At 38.1% G+C, this 19,969-nt stretch overlaps 1 protein-coding gene across 29 annotated transcripts in view; it reads left to right on the forward strand.

Moving 5' to 3' along the window:
• The window catches only part of cacna1ab (calcium channel, voltage-dependent, P/Q type, alpha 1A subunit, b), a 255,351-nt gene that overhangs the window by 144,592 nt on the left and 90,790 nt on the right, over positions 1–19,969 (forward strand). For all 29 annotated transcript variants that reach the window (XR_013653298.1, XM_078940252.1, XM_078940306.1 and 26 more), the window contains 14 exons: positions 6,693–6,784; positions 7,641–7,793; positions 8,080–8,267; positions 9,546–9,649; positions 9,729–9,844; positions 9,922–9,966; positions 11,344–11,436; positions 12,905–13,102; positions 15,792–15,904; positions 16,037–16,149; positions 17,088–17,219; positions 17,322–17,394; positions 18,790–18,910; positions 19,213–19,280. Coding sequence is in view for 28 of the 29 variants with exons in the window: in XM_078940252.1 (XP_078796378.1) it covers positions 6,693–6,784; positions 7,641–7,793; positions 8,080–8,267; positions 9,546–9,649; positions 9,729–9,844; positions 9,922–9,966; positions 11,344–11,436; positions 12,905–13,102; positions 15,792–15,904; positions 16,037–16,149; positions 17,088–17,219; positions 17,322–17,394; positions 18,790–18,910; positions 19,213–19,280 (1,609 nt within the window). In the remaining variant the exon portion in view is untranslated. The remainder of the gene's footprint in view (positions 1–6,692; positions 6,785–7,640; positions 7,794–8,079; positions 8,268–9,545; positions 9,650–9,728; positions 9,845–9,921; positions 9,967–11,343; positions 11,437–12,904; positions 13,103–15,791; positions 15,905–16,036; positions 16,150–17,087; positions 17,220–17,321; positions 17,395–18,789; positions 18,911–19,212; positions 19,281–19,969) is intronic.

Genomic DNA, 19,969 nt, shown 5'->3' on the forward strand with positions numbered 1-19,969 from the left:
CCATACTAAGGGATAGAAAGTATGTATGTGAGTGAGTTTATATGTAAGTGGTTCAGAATGAGCATTAAAAGATTTAACAGTATGTCAAAGAGCGTATGCTTTAAGAAGTTGCTGAGGACAGCTATATTTTTTCTAAATTTTGATGCAATCATGTTCTATTGGACAGTTTGATTAGAAAAAATTATGCTCAGTCACTTAAATAACACAAAATGTATCTATATTTCCCATTGTATAAATATTTTTTATGTGTATTTTGGGGTTTCAGAGCAGTTTTTAAGAAACCAATATTTTTTATAACGTATTCATATACTTCATTATGTATATATTTTACCAAAACATAAAATGAATACATCCATTAAAATTTCAAACTGAGTATTGAATAGATTGAAGTATTTTTTATCTAAGCAGATGAAGTACAACTGAGAAATTATTTCAGGGCCTAACTGAGAAAGAGATTTTAAGTGATAGAACTGCAATTAAAGCGTCAACAGCACAGAAACTATAAATAAAGTTTGAGGTGAAGGAAAGAGCGGTAAAAAAGGCAGTGGAGCTGGATGGTAGAAACATGTGTTCATAAGAGGGAGCCATTTGTTTGTTGCTAAATTTTTCAATTGCCTCATTGAATTTACTATTTTACTTTCTGAATATGCAAGCAAAATAAATGGTACAAAATAGGTGGCCCGTTTGATATGGACGCTCCGGCGCTTGTTTCACCTTCATGAAACAGAGTGGTTCAGCACAATGTTTCGAGGCGTGTGTCAACTAGCGCAGATCACGTGGTTGATGACGTATGAAGCGCCAAATGCTTCGTTTGGTCGAACCAGTGTTCAGATGTCGCTTGTGTTTGAACAGTTGGGTGCGCTATTCTCTATAAATACAAATGAATCCCAAACGTTTCCCGACAAGTTTTATTGTGTCCCCTGTATTGAAATCAGCAACAGTTTATTGCACTTTACCATGGCTCCTGGTAAAAATAAAGTACTGTGGGATCTTAGGATCGTTTCAACTCGGTTTCTCCTAATAATGCAATTCACCATTAACATTGTTTATAAGGAAAATACTTCTATCAACATATGATGGCAAGATGTGATTGTAGTGGTAGAGATAGCTTAGTGGAATAATCAATTCCTCTGCATCCAGAGATCCCGGGTTGAAGACCAGTTCTTAACAAGTTTTTTTTTATTTGCTTTCTTTATTTGCTTTATTTACTATGTTCATGTGATGTGTGTTTTGCTGTGTCAAGCACTTCTCACAGAAAACGTAACTCGTTGTGTTGTTTTACGTTGTTTTTTATCATCATTAACAACATTTTTTTGTTTTACTTTTTTTCATTATCATTTCCACATTGAAGTGTTACATGGAGCTTAGTGGAAGCGTATGATATATGTCCAGTCCGCCACCAGATGCCGCTGTTCTGTGTGGTTTCAAAGCCCTGAATGGTTGGTTCATTTTTCCGGCACAATTACATGAACCCCTAGGAAAGCTTCATGGGGCTTCTATTCCCATCCCTAGTACAAAATCAATTCTGCAACGATTGCATGAAACAACAGACCTTGACATGGTAAACTTGACTAATCTCTTTGCCTTTGAAATCCACCCGAAAGCTGTGGTCAGAACATTTTGTGGTTTCTTTAAATGAGCAAGCATAACCTGTCTAAAATTTGCTGTAGAAATCAATCACTATATTACCAAAAGTATTTTCTCACCCATCCAAATAATCAGAATCAGGTGTCCTAATCATTTGGCCTGGCCACAGGTACATAAAATCAAGCACTCAGGCATGCAGACTGTTTTTACTAACATTTGTGAAAGGATGGGCCGCTCTCAGGAGCTCAGTGACTAGGATGCCACCTGTACAACGAATTCAGTTGTAAAATGTCCTCGCTCCTAAATATTCCACAGTCAACTGTCATAACTTAATGAAAGAGTTTGGGAACAACAGCAACTCAGCTATGAAGTGGGAGACCACATAAACTGACAGAGAGGGGGAAGCAGATGCTGAAGCGGTTGCTGAAGCACACAGTTAATTGCTACAGAGCTCCAAACTTCATGTGACCTTCAGATTAGCCCAAGTACAGTACGCAGAGAGCTTCATGGGATCGGTTTCCATGGCCCAGCAGCTGCATCCAAGCCACACATCACAAAGTGCAATGCAAAGAGCGGAGACTGTGAGCCAGGCCTTCTTGACCAACATCAATGTGTGACCTCACTGTTGTGCTTTTGGAAGAATGGTCAAAGATTCCTATAAACACACTCCTCTTAATGTGGACAGCTTTTATCAGAAGACTTGAAACTGTTAGGAATGGGACGGCACTTCTGTTCATGTGTTAGTCAAGGCAGGTGAGTGAATACTTCTGGTAATGTAGTGTACATCTTTTTAACAAATGGCTGCATACTTGCTGCTCCATCTACTGGCTGTACAGAAGAAATGTGTCGAAGCTCGGCTGATAGGGGTGACTGCATCCTGAAGCTCTGAACTGTTTTGGCAAGAAGGGGCTGTTGTCGTTTTTAACAGCTTAATGTTAAGGCTGTGTCTTTTTTTTATTTATTTAGAAGTTTAACAAGGAAATATGTCTCTTGAGCAGTTTGTAAAACACAAAAATTAAAACGGCTGAAGAAAGAATTAATTTTGAAAAAATGACGCAGAAGATGTTTAGGATTCAAAAGAAATCTTGGGAAATTTCGGTCTTACAGGTTTGCAGCAACATGAAGCATCTTCGTAGAGGGTTTTGAGGAAGAGTATAGTAATGCTTGCTCAGCAGCATTTAAAACACAAACTGTCAGACTGGAACAAGCTGATTAAAAAAAAGCTGTCTGCTGAAAAGTTTGGAACTCTTGTAAAGAATATTATTCAAAATGATGATAATAATAAGCAACAATGCAGACCTTTGCATAGAGTACCGATGAAAGGACAGTGTGCTCAAACTGTACTCAATGAATCTGAGGGGGCTCATTATTTTTTAATGGCACAGGCTCCTACTATTTACCTTTACTCCACAGACCTTTCAAATACTTTTTAGTTTAAATGTAATAGAATATTCTTATGATTAAATAAGTATCTGAAATCTTAACAGATGGGAAGTTAGAAAGTCAAGTTATGGCCTTTACTGGCCATAAGTCAAAGTTCTATTAGTTGGCACACACCAGAGTTATAAGCATTTGGGCCCACCTCCTTAAAGTCTCACTCCAATCTTCTTCTAATTGTGATTGTGCCATTTTTAGCCAAATCAAGAAACTTACGTCATTTATGGGACATGAATTGTGGGTAACACTGTTAGAGTGGAGCAACTATATGGCCCTCCCGTGTATTTTCTACATTACAAATATGCTATATTTCATAAAAAGTTACTTGCTTCCAGTTCCAACCAAACAAAGTCAATTTAGTAGTCATTTTTCTATGAGATGTCTATCACCATGTTGGAAACAACGTCAGTAAGCCGTGATTGGCCTGACTGCCCGTGTCAGTCTGAGTCTACTTTTCTATGGCAACCACTCTCTCCAATCAGGAGTAACGATGTTGGAAGGTCACACCCCTTCCACTGAAAGCAGGCTCGGGAGAATATGTCAATCAAACGCTTTAAACGTTGGACGCAATCTACTTTTATTAATGCACCCGATTGATCAGTTTACAACTTGAATAACTTGCTCTACATGATTTTTTTTAATAAAAATTAGTAAGAATATATTAAAAAGATTGAGAAGAGCAAGAATGGTAATTCTGACAAATATAATGACTGAGTAATAGCTGTTTTTTCTCAATAGAAGTCTATGGGATTTCAGCTTTTTACAACCAGCGGGTACTTCATATTTGTTACGCGAGGGGGTAGAAGTCACTCAGTCCAGTTCTTTTACACAGTCAACGGTTTTGAAGCCACAGTATCCAGTTTCTTAGCAGACACTCTTCCACTTGGCCGAAGAGTGAACATAAACACGAGTTATAAAAAAAAAAGTGTGTAATTTTTAGTACAAATAAAGGAAAAATGTATATGAAAAATGGAAAATCTAGAGAAATATCCACAACACTGATCCATGTTAAAGATCCATTTTCAGTTAACTCAACACATTTTCCACTGTTTATCAGGTTAAAATCACAGAATTTGAGTGTCGCGCAATCACATAGGGAACGGAAACTTCGGGTGAGGCTCCGGAGCACTTCGCCTCATGTCTGACTGCTGGGCTCAATTTTAACTGGGACGTTAAAAGAGCGTTGCTGTAAGCAGGCAGAAAAGGCTGCTGGCAAGCCTAGCCAGCAGGGAGCAGACTTTCGCTGAAAGCCACTTTGTAGCTAAACTGGTGAAGTAGAGACAGAACAGACTAAGGACGTCTTTCTTTATTGGCCATAAATTAAGCTTAAGGAAAAAAAGGAAGACTTCTACAACAGATCATAGAGCTTTTTGTGGAGAAGGATTGGCGCACAGACTCAAAAAGTAAGGCCATATATGGTTTTCAATTTTTAATTTTTGGAGTTCAGTGGAAAAATATGTAAGCGATGGAAAACTAAATTTTAGGTCTAAAAGAAGTATTTTATGACCATTTTCACAGAGAACATTTAATAACGCTGATTAAAGCACCATAATTTGATGTTGGAAAAATACCAGAAATAGGTACTGAGGGTCAAAATTAAATGTGTGCTGATCACATCTGTATACTTTAATTTGTTTACAGTATATATGACTAATTTATATACAAGAGAAGTCTTCTATCCATGTCTATAAAAGAAATATTCTCTGTAGGACAAATATCTTCTTTTGTGTATCTTAAATGCTGTTACCTGATGTTGTATGAATGGCGAAGTATTCAGTTCTTGCGATTGTAAATCTGACTCAAGAGGAGTCAGCGCATCACCAGCCATCAACCTCACCGGACATCACTGCATCACAGCAGCGCCTGTCGAGAGTGTGCCACGTTACAAGACACATAAACACATGATAGAAGTGTTTTCAGCAGTGTTAAAATAAACGTTCTAACAGATAAACAGTTGGACCATTTATTCAGTCTGTTAAAATGACAAGCATTGCTTTAAATTTGTCCGCTGCTCTTCCGTTTCTTCATTCGTGATTTGTTTACATTACATGAGCACCGGCTATGGTGGCCGTTTTGGTCCAGTTGTTCCGCTCCGAGTATGGATTGTATTCAGACTGAGGAATCTCAAAGCGAACCAAATCTCAGTCTGATTAAAAATGAACCGAGACCACCTCCAAAGATATGTCCGAGATCGGTTCCTGATCCCGGACCAGGAATTTGTTCCGGATTATCGGTGGAAACAAACTCTGGTTCATTTTAAGACCCTCTTTGCAACCCTGACAGTTTAGGTGTTATTTAATTGCAACAGCATAATTTTTTAGAAGCCTTGTCACATTGGGGTAGTTTGCCTTTCTTTGCTGATGTGTTTTTTTGGGGGGGTTTTCTGCTGGACGGCCTTTAGCTGTTGCAGTTAAAAAGCCATTGAGGGAATGGCTGGGTTGGCTGCCAGCGCCGTGTCTCTTGATTAATGACCTCTTACTGGAATTAACAACCAACCTGAAAAGTTATGGAGGAGGGGGTTTGGGAAGAAGTGTAATGAAACAAAATGAGCATTAGACAAAAAGGGAATATGCCAAAAATAATTTTCTTCCCGTGGCAACCATACTTAAGACTTTGCTTGAGCTTGCTTTGCTTGCAGTGCTGCTTAACCACTAAAACTCATTGGAACATTTGAGCAAAACAAATGTTAAAAGAACTGAATTTTGGCGGATTATGGAGGTTGATTATTTATTGATCTTGTATATTGGTCTTGTATTTTTTTTTTCTTTTTTTCTTTATTTTATCTTATCACCATCAAAGCATTTACTGGAGCCTGAAAGCACTGACACTCTTCTTTTGTTGTTCATGACACATGACATGACAGCACTTTGAGCCAGGTGTTGATTAAAATCAGTGATGTGTCTTGATACGAATCTGTTAAGTTTAGACATGTCGTATGGCACATTTACACACTTCAATGTGTTTGCCGTTAAGGTTTTTCATCACAGCAACAAAAACATTTGTTACAATAAAATGTCAGACAAAGCTTTATCCTGGTGTTGAAATGGCTCAGTGTGGGGTCTGGTCCACTGCAAAAACAGTCCCCTTAGATATTAGTGATACATTTTTATCCCATTGGCAGATTTTCTTTAAATAAGCAAAAAAAAAAAGTCTCTCAATGGGGTACGAAACACGGTCCTAACAAGAATTCTGACATGTTTTCTCAGACTAAGATTATATTAATCACATTATTTTTTTGCAAGAGAGAAAATAAGACAACTTTACTAAAACTAAAGTCTTTTTACTTTCTTAATATTCCGTTTTTGCCGTGTAAATAAAGTTTGTACAGAACTGTGACGGCTTTTACATCACTGAAACCAACACTTTTGTTTGGCTCTTTAATACCAAACAATGTTTGGTGGTTTTTGCGGTGGATTTTTCTTTTACAAACCTACCTGTTTTAAGGGCAAACATGCTCCTCAAATCTGCTGTTGCTGATTTTTGTTTTGCCCTGTAGGACTGTTTGAAAGACTTAAGCAACTTTTTTTTGTTAGGGACGTTAGTAAAGACAATAAATGATGTAATTTAACCTTACCTCTCCATTTTTTTAACAAGCTGTGTGTACTAAAGCTTTCAAACCTTTAACTAGATGTGCTCAGTAGAAATTTTTTTTTTCCGTGTCTTTGAAGGATCTTGTCATCCGTGGGATCTCAGCTTGATCTGAGGACACTTCGAGCTGTCAGAGTGCTGCGACCTCTAAAACTGGTGTCTGGAATTCCCAGTAAGTATAATTTCAATATTTTGTCTTCTATGCAGATACTTGAAGGAAAGTTTTTTTAAACTTAACTTGATTTAAAAAAAATTGAAATCTTCAATTATAGTCTGATCATCTTTTGATCTATTTAAAAAGCGCTCCTGGTGTTCTTTTAATCATGATTTTCTGTAGCCAAAAGCAAATAACCTATGGATGTTCATGGATCTAGTTGTCTGCAAGTAGATGCATCAGAATGGAGCCTGTGGCCTACTCAGTGTGTTTTCTAAATCTCCAAAACTGCATGTTTTCCTTCTGGTCCTGATTCACAACGATTTGAATAAAGAAATAGCCCTCTCAGAAATGCAATTTTAAGCATAATTTTCATTATATATGTCCACCATCATCAGAAAGTGCCACAAGAACATGTTCAAACACATTTCTTTTAGGAGTGGGTCTTTAAGGAGTTAGGTTTCTGAATCTACAGAGTAATATCATAGTAATAGGTTTAAAGGTTTTCATCCGGACTTGGTTTTTAAAGTTGAAGACGTTTCCCCTCTTATCTAAAAGGCTTTGTCAATTCGTATTGAGAAAATTGACAAAGCCTGTCTTCATTTTAAAAACCACGTCCAGATGACAACCTTTAAACTTACTACTATGATGGAATCTGGATGAATGAGAGTCTTTAAAGACCTATAGAGTCATAGTTGACACAGAGGAGAGGCAGTAGCTGCTACAAACATTTAATTCATTGGTTGCTCATTTGTTGTCTTAAATAGTTTAAAATAAAACAATCTCCTATAAAGTTCATTTAATGAAAAGGCTTGGATATATTTCTCGCTCCTTCTTTGTATTTTGAAGTTTTCATGAGTGTTTTGTCCTCCAGGCCTGCAGGTGGTGCTCAAGTCCATTATGAAGGCCATGATCCCCCTGCTCCAGATAGGACTGCTGTTGTTTGTGGCTATCCTCATGTTTGCCATTATCGGCCTTGAGTTCTACATGGGAAAATTCCACAAAACCTGCTATGATGAAATTACAAGTGAGGAGACCATGCCACGGAAGCCTGTTGTTGTTACCCATCACACTCACAACACACTAAAGAGTGGCACACACCACTCTGCATTGATTTTAAAAAGTACATTCTTAACATTTTGTGTCATAGATGTTTGTGGTTATTATGTTGTTGCAGTCATTATATAGTTGCACCACACATGCAGTAGTTCCCGTATTTTGTTACTAATGTGAGCCTCCTATTAGAAAGATGATGGTCATTTAACTTTTTTTGTTTTTTTAATGATCTTTTTCTCTGTTTTTCCTCTGATCAGAGGAGATAGTGGATAAACGACCTTGTGGTGAAAAGCTGCCGTCCCGTTTGTGTCCTAACGGCACGAAATGTCTTAGCGGCTGGCTTGGACCAAACAATGGCATCACGCAATTTGACAACATCCTGTTTGCAGTGCTTACCGTCTTCCAGTGCATTACCATGGAAGGATGGACAGACATGCTCTACTATGTACGTTATCTTGAGCCACTTCCTCTGACCAACAAGATAGGAGTTTGTGGATTTTTTATTTATTTATACGCTTTTATTCCTCTGACCTCCTGTTTCGCCACTTCCATCCTGCTCTTGTGGAGTCACCCTCCCTCCCTCTGCGCCTCCCTCCCTTCAACTCTCTATTCTGGTCCATCTCAGACTATATTTAAAAACCTTTTTGATGGATGTAGGCTGACTTCCATGCTCACACAAGCAGTCAGGGGAAACCAATGAAATTTTAATAGAGAACTAGCTGATTATATTGTCCTGGACAGTAATAAAGCATGAATACTCTGGCAGCAGAGAATCAGCTGATAGCAGCTTTAAGCCACTGGGCATTTGAGTTGTGTTCAAGAACGCGCTAGATGCCTACTTGAACGTGCATTTAGCCCATGGTGTTCACACTGGACAAGCAAGGAGGGGCTTCTTATTCTTTTTCTTTCTCTTGAATCTTGCTTCAAGCTTTTCTTTTCACAGCTTTATTGCAACGTGTGAAAGACTTGATATCATATCATTCTGGTCAGGCGCAAACCCAAGTTATTAATTTCATCGCCATGATCAATTTTCAAAGAATCAGCACTTTCGTGAATTAAAAGGAACGCCATCCAAGTGTCACTACCAAATTCAAAATTTGTTCATAGAACAATAAAATGGCTGAGGAAGCTTGCGTTGCAATGCCTGAGTTGAGGCATTGAGATGCGAGAGTTTTAAGTGTAAAAGTTCAAAAATTGACTTTTGTTTGTTTTGTGTTCAGAGACAGAAAATGGTTGCAGGAACCTGCGTAGCAAAGGGAGAGCTTGAGAGCTTTGAATGCGGGAGCCCGAAAAATTGACTTAAATACTTGAATAGCTAAGTGTGAATGCGAGAGTTTTGATTTTGGAAGCCCGGACCGCATGTTAACACATATTTACATCGATTTTTTTATTGAAAGTTGCCGCTTAGTGTAAACGTAGCTTCACAAGAGGGATAGAAACATAATTAAACTACTTTCTTGGATGATGATTGAGCTTAGTAAGGCAGATGATACAGCAGTTGGGCAGTTTCAGTTTTTATTTTTACGATACTGCAAAAGTATTGTATTATCACTCCTCTTCCAGGTCACGCTGTTGCTTTAAAAAAATAGGCCACTGCAGATCTCTTTTGCAGGAGTTTAGCGATGTTAGGAGCCCTAAATGTCATTGTTATCCCTAAAGCAACAGATTACACACGTTATAACTGTGCTGTATGGTCGGTAATGAGGGTGTCTGCTTCTTGCAGAGCAACGATGTGGAGGGAAGTGCCTGGAACTGGATGTACTACATCCCTCTCATCATCATCGGCTCCTTCTTCATGCTCAACCTGGTGCTGGGTGTCCTCTCAGGGTATGCTTCTCAGCCTGTCTGCACACACCAGCGAGAACGAGTACAGCCAAATAGAACGTTCCATAAATCTCCCCCACAGTGAATTTGCCAAAGAGAGAGAGCGAGTGGAAAACAGGAGTGAGTTTCTGAAGCTGAGGCGACAGCAACAGATTGAGCGAGAGCTCAATGGATACCTCGAGTGGATCTGCAAAGCAGGTCAGTGAGCTCACACACACCCGCCTCCTGACACACACAGTTCAGGCGTCTAACACTGTGTTACTTTATTCATACAGAGGAGGTGATTCTGGCTGAGGACAATACAACCGGAAACTTTGATGGTAACCTGGCATATTTTATACTCTATATGGTTTGGAGACTTCCAATAGAGTTAAAGACCCATTACAAGACCCGGCTATTTTAACCTTATATAACCATTTATATCATATTTGATTCCCACATTTCTGAGACTCTTATCTCATTAGAATAATCAAAAAATTCCTTAAATACTTATTTAGATATGACTTGATCCATGTTTTCTGTCCTGTAGATCATCATCATTCCACTTGAAGCAATGGAAAGGCTTTTCATGCTCATTTTAAAATCTCTGTTTCAATAATAATCCCACTTTTGGTGGGAAAAGTTTACCTAATAAACTTTAAATTGAGAATAATAAGTACTCATTTATTGTTCATTTTTTTAATGAACAATAGTTGAGTAGTTTCAATATTTGCTGAATTAATAGAATTTATTAATAATTAACTCTTTATAATACAGTTACACCACGTTAAAATGTGTGGATCAAATGTGAGACAGTGAGTAATAACGTGCTTTTTTTCTTTTTTTTATCTTAAACAAACATTGTTGTGAGCAAAAACCAAGTTGCCCAAAGTATCAGAATTTCATAAAAAATTATATCGCTATAGGGTTAAAAGTGTTCTGAGTGATATTGTAATTATTATTATCATGCTGTTTTAGGCTAAATTAAAAAAAATATATATTTTTTATTTTGTTGTTCATTAGAAATTCACCTTTGAGTTGTGGGCAGGACTGTTGCAGCAGAGTAAGCCTGCCACACTTCCTGTCATTAATCGGTTTACACTCTCTTCCACTAGCTTACAGCCTCTAACCTATATTACAGGTGCATCCAAAATAGTAAACAATACTGGAGCTTTCCAGGCATATAGGCAGATGCCAGTTCAGATGAGGAAAAAGAAGATAGAAACGATCTAATCATCTGCAAGTCATCTGCATTAGAATGGAGCGGAACAGGGAGTTTTGGTCCGTCAATGGTAGCTTCTGCGTAACAACTACAAGCTTTTTTGAACTTATTGTTTTTGCTTCTGGCTCAAAACAATTTGAATTAAGAAATACTCAGAAGTGCAATTTTAAACATATATATCTTTAAATATGTCCTACATCATGAGAAAAATTCCACTGTCATTTTTATAAACAACAAAAATGTGATTTTCATCAGAGTGGGTCTTCAAAGAACGCCTGTTAGATACAATTTGTAAGACACGATGGTTTGAAACACCTTAAAAACACTGTCATAACTGCTTTGCACTGTAAGACAGTTCTCAAAAATTCATTTACAATGCAAAGACTTAACTTGTAAACATAATGTTTAGGAAATGGGCACTTGCGACTGACGGGGACAGCAAGTGAACAATACCTAATTGATAGGCTGATGAACTCTTGTATTTCTGTCCTGACAGGAACGAAGCGAAGGCCAACCATCAAAACCAGAAACAACAAGACAGAGCTGTTGAACCAGGAGGAAGGAGAGGACAACATGGGAGATGCAGTGGGTAAGAAGAAACCTGCTCCAGGCATAAATCACAAAAGACTGTTGGAGATTTGAGTTGGTCTTAAAAAAAACAATGTTTGAAGTCACTAAACCACAAACCTTTGATAACGTAATATGGCTTTTTTATGATTAAAAAAAAATCCCATTTCAGAAGTACTTTGGTTATTTATTTTTAAAGAGTCCGCAGATGAGTTCAGAAATCATAATCAAGGCATAAGACTAGTCCTGTTTGATCAATAAGTGATTTCAAATAACCAGATGTGAAGAGCCTCTAGTAATTGTGTGGAGCAGACAACTTGAGGCTCGAGTCCTAAATGCACTGCAGAACCTTTGCACTTAAATGACAAATTCTTTCGAGGAGGCTTTGTCACTAGCATTTGTAATTTTCCAATTAAGAAATTGGATTTTAAACATATTTTCAAAATAGCACAACAGAATAGGGCACAAGAAAATCCACAGGGATCCCAAGACATCTTTTAATTTTTAGGTTGCTTATGTAAACAACAGAAACTACTGTTGAAAATATGTACTCTAACCCATTTTAAAACATAGAAATCTATACAAACGATATATTTCTTGCCCATAAAACTATCCACAATATTATAATATTTCCAGATCCTGCATCTGCCATATTATCATTGACACTTAGGTTAAGTTTTACATATTGATAACTGTATTTGTAAGAATATAAATATACTATATTATTACAGTGTGAGAGTGAATGTATGTGTGATATGTGGCCCTGTGACAGACTGGCAATCTGTCCAGGGTGCCCCCTGCCTTTGCCCACAAGTGGATAGGCTCCGGCAGCCCCGTGACTCCGAAAGGGACAAAACGGAAGAAGATGAATGAATGAATAAAAATACTGAAATCCATCAAACTCTTGATAAACTAAAAAAGGCATTAATTGGAAAAAACTTTATAAAGATATTTTTAAAATGTTTTTTTTTTAAAAGTCTGGATCAATTGACTTTTTTTCCTGCTGTTGATTTACCTAAGCCTCTGCAAAATCCCAGAGACTAAAAGAGCAGCCAACGGTTTTATTTAAGTAACTTTACTTTCCTAATTTTTTTTAAAAATAAAATAATGAAGAAAACTAAAAGCTCTTATTCAAAGTACTAAGCTGAAGAAAAGTTAAAAGAAACTGATGGGAGAGCCTACAGATTAACAGAATTATAATTGAAACTTCGTGTCAAGAGTTCTTCTATTTCCCTACACAGTAAAATTATATTAAAAAAAACATTATTATTGCACTGTTTTTGGATTTCCAGTCAAATGTGGAACATAAGCACATAAGTAAGATTAACCGTATGTCATTTAAAAAATAAAATTGTGTAAATTTAACAGAAAAAATTAATTTAAAAAAAGGTCCAAGAAATGTAAAAAGTTAAACTTTCCAAATTGACTTTTGACATAATTTATAACTTTGTCATAGAGTGAATATGGGATATCTTGGTTGTTCCCATCAGGTTTTGCTCGCTCCAGTATAAAGAATGGGAAGGACGGCTCCAATTACAGTAAAACAGAACGACGGCTGAGGTTCTTTATCCGAAAGATGGTGAAAACGCAGGCCTTCTATTGGACTGTGCTCTGCCTGGTGGGCCTCAACACTATCTGCGTGGCTGTGGTGCATTACGACCAGCCTGAAATGCTCTCTGACTTCCTTTGTGAGTACACCTGCATTCACACTAAATGCATCTGGGTCACCATCTGCATGTTTGCAGAAGAACCTTTTACTCACTTATCTGGTGGATATAGGACCAGCGTTTTGTGGATAATTTCCAGACTTTCATTAAAAAACTCTGTATGATTCTACATCTAACAGGAAGTAGAACAGTGGATGGCCTTTAAAATTCTGTTATTTTGAGGCAAAAAGCAGAATCAGCAGCTACTGCATATATCAAACAAAATGATCCCAGGTAACATTTTCTAAACAGCAGCTATTACCTTAAATTCTTAAAAAAAAAAAAGGCCAAAGTCGGTCACTGACACTGATTTATTATGAGAAAAACACAATTCCAGTTCTCCAAATTGTTCCTATGTAATTTCACTGCTTACTTAAGCAGTCATGAATAAAAAAAACTGGAAAGCATCTAAACTATTATTTTGCAAGAATCAAACAAGTACAAGACTTTATCAGTTTGGTCATTTTGGAGGCTCATATGCAAAAACTTTTTTTGTCCTTTTTTTTTTAAATGCAGTCAAATGTGCAAACTGTAAAGTTTTTGTAAAGTGATTAAAATAGCTTGGAAAATGTTTTGAAAGGACATGTTGGCTCAATCACACCAGCTGAATTTCTATTTAAAGAATTAGGGCATTTACAGATAATGTTTTTGGCTGTTTATAATCAGGTTTAAAGAAAAATTAGGAGAAGATGTTATCACTGCCTTACAGAAAAAAAGATTAAGACACCAAATGTCTAAATTATACAGCTTTGACAAAAGCTAAAAGTTGAAAAAGTGGTGACATCTGATTCTGGAAGATAACAATGTCTGCTTGCAAACTTTTTTCTGTGGCTTAAACATCTGTAAAGTCCTGGTGTGAGGCTGGATAGCTCTGTTGGTTAAGTGAAGGAGTTGCAGATGGGAAACCAGAGCTTGATTTCCATGGGAATCATCCAGTGTGTGTCCTTGGCCAAGACCCACAAAGGGGGCCAAGTCTGGGTCCCCCTGAGCAGGTCCCCAGCCTGGATAAAATTACATGGTTGTCAGGGAGGGCATCCAGCATAATAATCTTTGCCAAACCAACTGTGCAAATTAGTGAAAGCTGTGGCAACCTCTGAAGGATATGGCAAAAGGTGAAAAACAGCAAACACCTGAAAGGTCCTGGAAGAAAATGTGATAAGTGAATCCCAGTGCAGCCCAAACCATGATTTAAGAGTTAAATAAGTCTAGCTCCTTTATCATTTATTATAGAAATTTTGTAAAAAGAACATTTTAAACAAAGTCTTGTAAGAATCACTTTGTTATTTTTGTGAACTGTTTATCTGTATTTACCATATTTTCTGCATTATAAGGCACACTATTAATGAATTCGGTAGTTCATTTTGTATGTCATATATAAGGTGCATTAAGCAAGACAAAGAGTCAGAGATAAGTCTGTCAGTCAGTTAGACTTCATTAACTGCATTCACAGTAACGTTAGAACTTTTTGGTAACACGCTACACGTTAGCCACGTTAGAGGGGTTAGCCGAGTTAGCCACTTCAGCGTATTCACAACTCCTGTAACCAATGCGTTACTTAGGATAGAGTGACTGAGTCCTTCTGATACAGGCTTGGTGGAATCCATTTGTGGGACAACCTGCACGGCCTTTCCCACCCCCGCTGGGTGCAGCGGGTGGGTTCCCCCACGGGGGTGCGTTGCAACTGGCTGCGGCTTGCAAAATCTGGCCCTGGGTCTTATTTTTGTGATGATCATAGTTTTTTCTTTTTAAAATCGGACCAAAATTAAGCATGCTGTTGTCATTTTACCATATCTGTTAAGCCAGTGTCATTGTTAACCACCCTTCTCAATATAGTGTCAATCTTCACAAACATTGGACAATGGTAACAGGATGGCGTAGCGTCTCTAGCTGTATAACACACTGCTGTAACTCCCGACCTTTGCAACACGTAAAACAGACTGAAACCTCTAAAACCAACACTTCTGTGACCATGCAAACTCCCAACTTTGTTACTAATGTGAAAAATCCTAGTCTGACATGTCTACATGTTAGCCATGTTTTCACAAAACCTATAACTCATAACCGTATTTGCAACATGTAAAAAGCAAACTAATACCACTTAAACAAATGTCACTGTCACTATGCTAACTGTCAAACTTGTTAGTAACATGTAAAAAAAAAAAAACACAGTCCGGGCTTGCTACACATTAGTCACACAAGTAATCCATCTGTAAAGAGCTCTGGATTATAAAGCACACTGTTATTTTTTGAAAGAATTTAAGGCTTTAAAGCACAACTGCCCAAATCCAGGCCTGGAGGGTTGGTGTCCTACATGTTTTCCAACCAACCTGCCATTGAAGCTCATTATTTGGCTAAACACACCTGATCCAGGTAATCAGTGGCAGATAAGGCGGGGTTTCTGGAAGCAGGCTGGCCCTCGAGGCCTGGGTTTGAGCACCCCTGCTTTAAGGTGTGCCTTATTGTGAGGAAAATACTCTATCACCAAAAATGTTTGATTTTGGGTAAAAAGTTTTTGGTTGTTACTATAATTTCAATGTTATCTCTAACACATACACCTTTTCACACATGACTCAGCTGTTTACACATATGCTGGTCCATCATGTACCTCTGCTCTCACACCACCTTGTTCTGGTTTCTTTCCCAAACGCCTAACTCCTCCTCCCTCCTCTAGTCTATGCAGAGTTCCTCTTCCTTGGCTTGTTCATGACTGAGATGCTGATCAAGATGTATGGTCTGGGCATCCAGCCTTATTTCCATTCGTCATTCAACTGTTTCGACTGTGTGGTGAGTGCGGTCACAGTAAAGGAAGGGCCTCCAAGCTGTGAAATGGTGTGATGAAACATGTTTCTTGTGGTAGTTTATCTGAAAAGTTTAACATTTTTATCTGGTATGGTCTTGATTGTGTCTTGTTTGCAGGTAATTGTGGGTAGTATCTTTGAGGTGGTGTGGGCGACCATAAAACCAGGCGCATCATTTGGTATCAGCGTGCTGCGAGCTCTGAGACTACTGCGCATCTTCAAAGTCACCAAGTAAGTGAGACTCAATTTCTCTGAACTTTCACCATCTCATCCAGTTAGCAACAGGTGTGGTCAGGCTCGAAAAGCTTCATATCTTTTTACTAAGGACTTCTTAGGACTTAGTAAGTCCTAAGTAAACGTAATCTCCTTTTAAAATAAAGTTTAAAACAATTTGAATATTTAAAAACAAACTAGGTAGCATATGGATTGAAAAACCTTTTGAGGTTTTTCTGCTTAAGTGAATGAAAAATATCTGAGATTTAACACCAAAACACTTCTTTAAGAGCGAGTTGTTCTTATCGTATTTTTCGCACTACAGGGTGCACTCGATTATAAGGGGCGTTGTTAGTGAAGGATTTTCAAGCTTTTGTCATGAGGCACACTAAACTATAAGACGCACAAAGCAAGACAAAAGAATCAGAGATAAGTCCATCAGCCAGTCAGACTTTTTTTAACTGTGTTCACGGTAACTCTAGAACTTGTATTTAGGAGGCCAGATGTTAGTCATATTAGAGTATTCACAATATCTGTAACTCCCAACCTCGTTGGCAAAATTACACTCATATCACTAAATAAACGTTACTGTAACTACTCCCAACCTTTTTTGCAACACTTAAAAAAACAGACAACATATTGACAGAGCACTGTGTACCTCTCAAAATCGCTTTGACATTAGTAAACACAGCTGGAATGAATCCATTTATTAGCCACTCCAGATTATAAAGTGAACTTTTGGAAAAAGAAAAAAAATTAAAGGCTTTTAATGTGCCCTATAGTGCAGTAAAATATGGTGAATTAATTTCCCTGAATATAGAACAATAACTGCAAAGTTATTTTTTTCTAGGACTTTAGAATAAAATGTGTTTTTCATCATGTGTTTTCTATCTATGAAGTCTTTTTTTAATACATTTATCTTTTTTTTCTCTTACATTTACCTTTGTCTTCATCAGGTACTGGGCTCCTCTCCGAAACCTGGTGGTTTCTCTGCTTAACTCCATGAAATCCATTGTCAGTTTGCTTTTCCTCCTCTTCCTCTTCATCGTGGTCTTTGCCTTGTTAGGGATGCAGCTTTTTGGCGGACAGTAAGTATCAGCACAAACTTCAGGGCCATTTCTCCTGACCGGCTGTGCTGTTTTTGTATTCTGGTGAATTACTTCAAATGTGATACATATTTTTTTTTTCAGATTTAACTTTGAAGGAGGAACTCCGCCGACTAACTTTGATACTTTTGCAGCAGCCATTATGACAGTGTTTCAGGTATGAGGTATTAAGTTATGCACTCATTAAAAATCTATGAGTACATGAAATTATGAAAGTATAAAATGTGTTTTTGATATTCAAAAATTGATATTCATTCTTTAAGACACAATTTAATTTAACAGGAGAGTTAGATGGCAAATAAGTAAAAAAAAAATTCCTGGACGAGGATCAGAGGGTGAGTAAATTGGAGAGTGTCCGACGGCGAGATGATACTGGTGTGGCGACCAGGAGCAATGGCTTAGAGTTGTGGTGTGGCTTGAGATGTTGGCGTGGCTTGGGGTCTTGACTTGGCTGGAGTCGTGGCGTGGCTGGAGGCTCGGATTGCAGGCGAGAATCAGACTGCTCTTGAGGAGGAAAGACTAATCTTGTAGACGAGGCAGAGAAGCGATGTTAACATAGAACTTGAGCACGTGGGCATAGAGTAAAAACAGATGACCAGGCTAAGGACCATAAGGGGCAACGAACTGGCGAACGAATGCTGGAGCTGGATCTTCTTAAGTAGGCTGGCAGGTGATGAGATGAGTGTCCACAGCTGGGTCCAATCAGGAAAGCAGAGCAGAGAGGGGAGGGGGAGAGGCTCCATGACAATATCATCCAAATGAAATATTGCAATATTTCACAAACTATTTTTTCCTACACCCCTAGTGTGTTCTGTTCGCAGTCTTTTTTTTGTGACTGACTTATGAGCATTAGCCACTTTAGCATCTACTTTTATGACCTTTCTGAAGTACAGGAGGAGGAAAACCTGCACTGTGCAGTCATGTATGTATCAGAGAATGTTCGATTGGCCATTCTGTATGTAAATTAAGGCATTGTGATTGCAATTTGGGACATTATGGGCACCCCTGGCCTAAACCAACTAAAAAAAACACAAATCCACAAACTGTTCTTCCAGAAGGCAACGTCTAATGACTTTAAAGGAACAGAAGGAAAAATGAGGGAGCTGAGACTTCCCTCGCCTCACATACTGTAAATCCCAGTCTCACGCATTCCTCATGCTGGCTGCTATGCCCCAGCTTCAAAATTCCCTTCAGGATTTGAGCCGACCTGGTTCACCTGGGCCAGGTCAAAGTAGGCCAACAGAAAGAGGGCAGGTGACAGTTAAGTGATCCAAACTTATTCTTAAAGAAGTAGGAAATATCTATGTTTTGCCTCATGAAACTTGAACTAATAATAAGTTGAAATCACTGAGTTAATACATCTCACCGCCATATATTTATCAGCTTTCTATTGTTTTTTTGTTTATTTTTCACATTTTAAGCAACAATTTGGGTTTACTAAAATGCTACTAAAATGTTCATCGAAGCCTGAGCCATAATTGGTTAATTTTTCCCCAAGTGTTGGTGCTTTCTTCTTCCTTAAAGACTTGTCCCCCTTTCTTTCTCTCTGTAGATCCTGACAGGAGAAGACTGGAATGTTGTCATGTATGACGGCATTGAGTCCCAGGGAGGAGTGAATGACAAAGGAATGGTCTTCTCCATCTTCTTCATTGTCCTCACGCTCTTCGGCAACTGTATCCTGCCTCCCCACCTGCATTAACATTTACCCAGCTTTGCCTTTTATGCATGTTTGCAAACATGTTCAGCATAAATGGATTAAAGGTTATGAATGGCATAAAAACCTAATTTATACTAATCTTTTCAGGATTTAAATACCTTTAAAAGTAATTAAAAAAACAAATACTTTTTAATCTTTATATTTCTCTCAACTTTGATGTGTTTTCTTTTGTTTTTTTTATTTAAAAAAAAAAGTTTTTTTCTTCTTGCCTGCTATCAGTATTGCTTTCAGTAATTTCCTTAACTTTTTTCAACACAGACACTCTGCTCAATGTCTTTTTGGCCATTGCCGTCGACAATCTGGCCAATGCCCAGGAGCTTACCAAGGTATTTATACGGACTTTGTTTTGACTAAAGCTGTGTTACAGACCTGTCTTCAGAAGTTACTTTATACAAATTTTTAAAATAAAGAGGCTGTAATGGTTGCATTAAATTTCAATACATACCCTGCAGAGCGGTTGTGGTGTTTTGTTTTTCTGTGACCCGGGGATGGTCTTGTCTGGACTGAATCTTGCCTTTCTTCAGACAGCCAATGTCTTAGTCACAGCTCCCTTTATGGATGGATGCAGGCTGTCTGCAGTTGAAAAATTGGCAAATTTGTACTGGAGTCACTGGAAATATCAAAGCTGTAGATCACTTGGTGAGCCCCTAGAGCCCCTGGGTCTCTTGCGTGTAACCTATCTGTTAGAAATGAGGAAAATTAGACAATCAGAGCATAATTTGTGTGAGCATCCTATGGGCACTTACGTATCTTGCATACCCTGTGCAGGCAGCATTTGCGCATAGTCACTAAGGAACAAGTATGCACACCTTACTGAGAAATAGGTCTAATCCGAATTATTCCCCTACCCCTACGGCTTCTCCCTACCCTACATTTAGCCCTCCAAACGCAGAGTTAATGAAAAATTCTGTCTTCTAATTTGGACGGTATTCCCACTCAATGACGTCATCAATAGTTGTGGTTCAGCTACATTAGCCGGAGCTGATAGCGCTCGAAAATAAATAACAACATCAGT

The sequence above is a fragment of the Oryzias latipes genome, chromosome 1, assembly GCF_053564925.1.
Source record: "Oryzias latipes strain Hd-rR chromosome 1, Olatipes_Hd-rR_3.1".
NCBI classification, from domain to species: Eukaryota; Metazoa; Chordata; class Actinopteri; order Beloniformes; family Adrianichthyidae; genus Oryzias; species Oryzias latipes.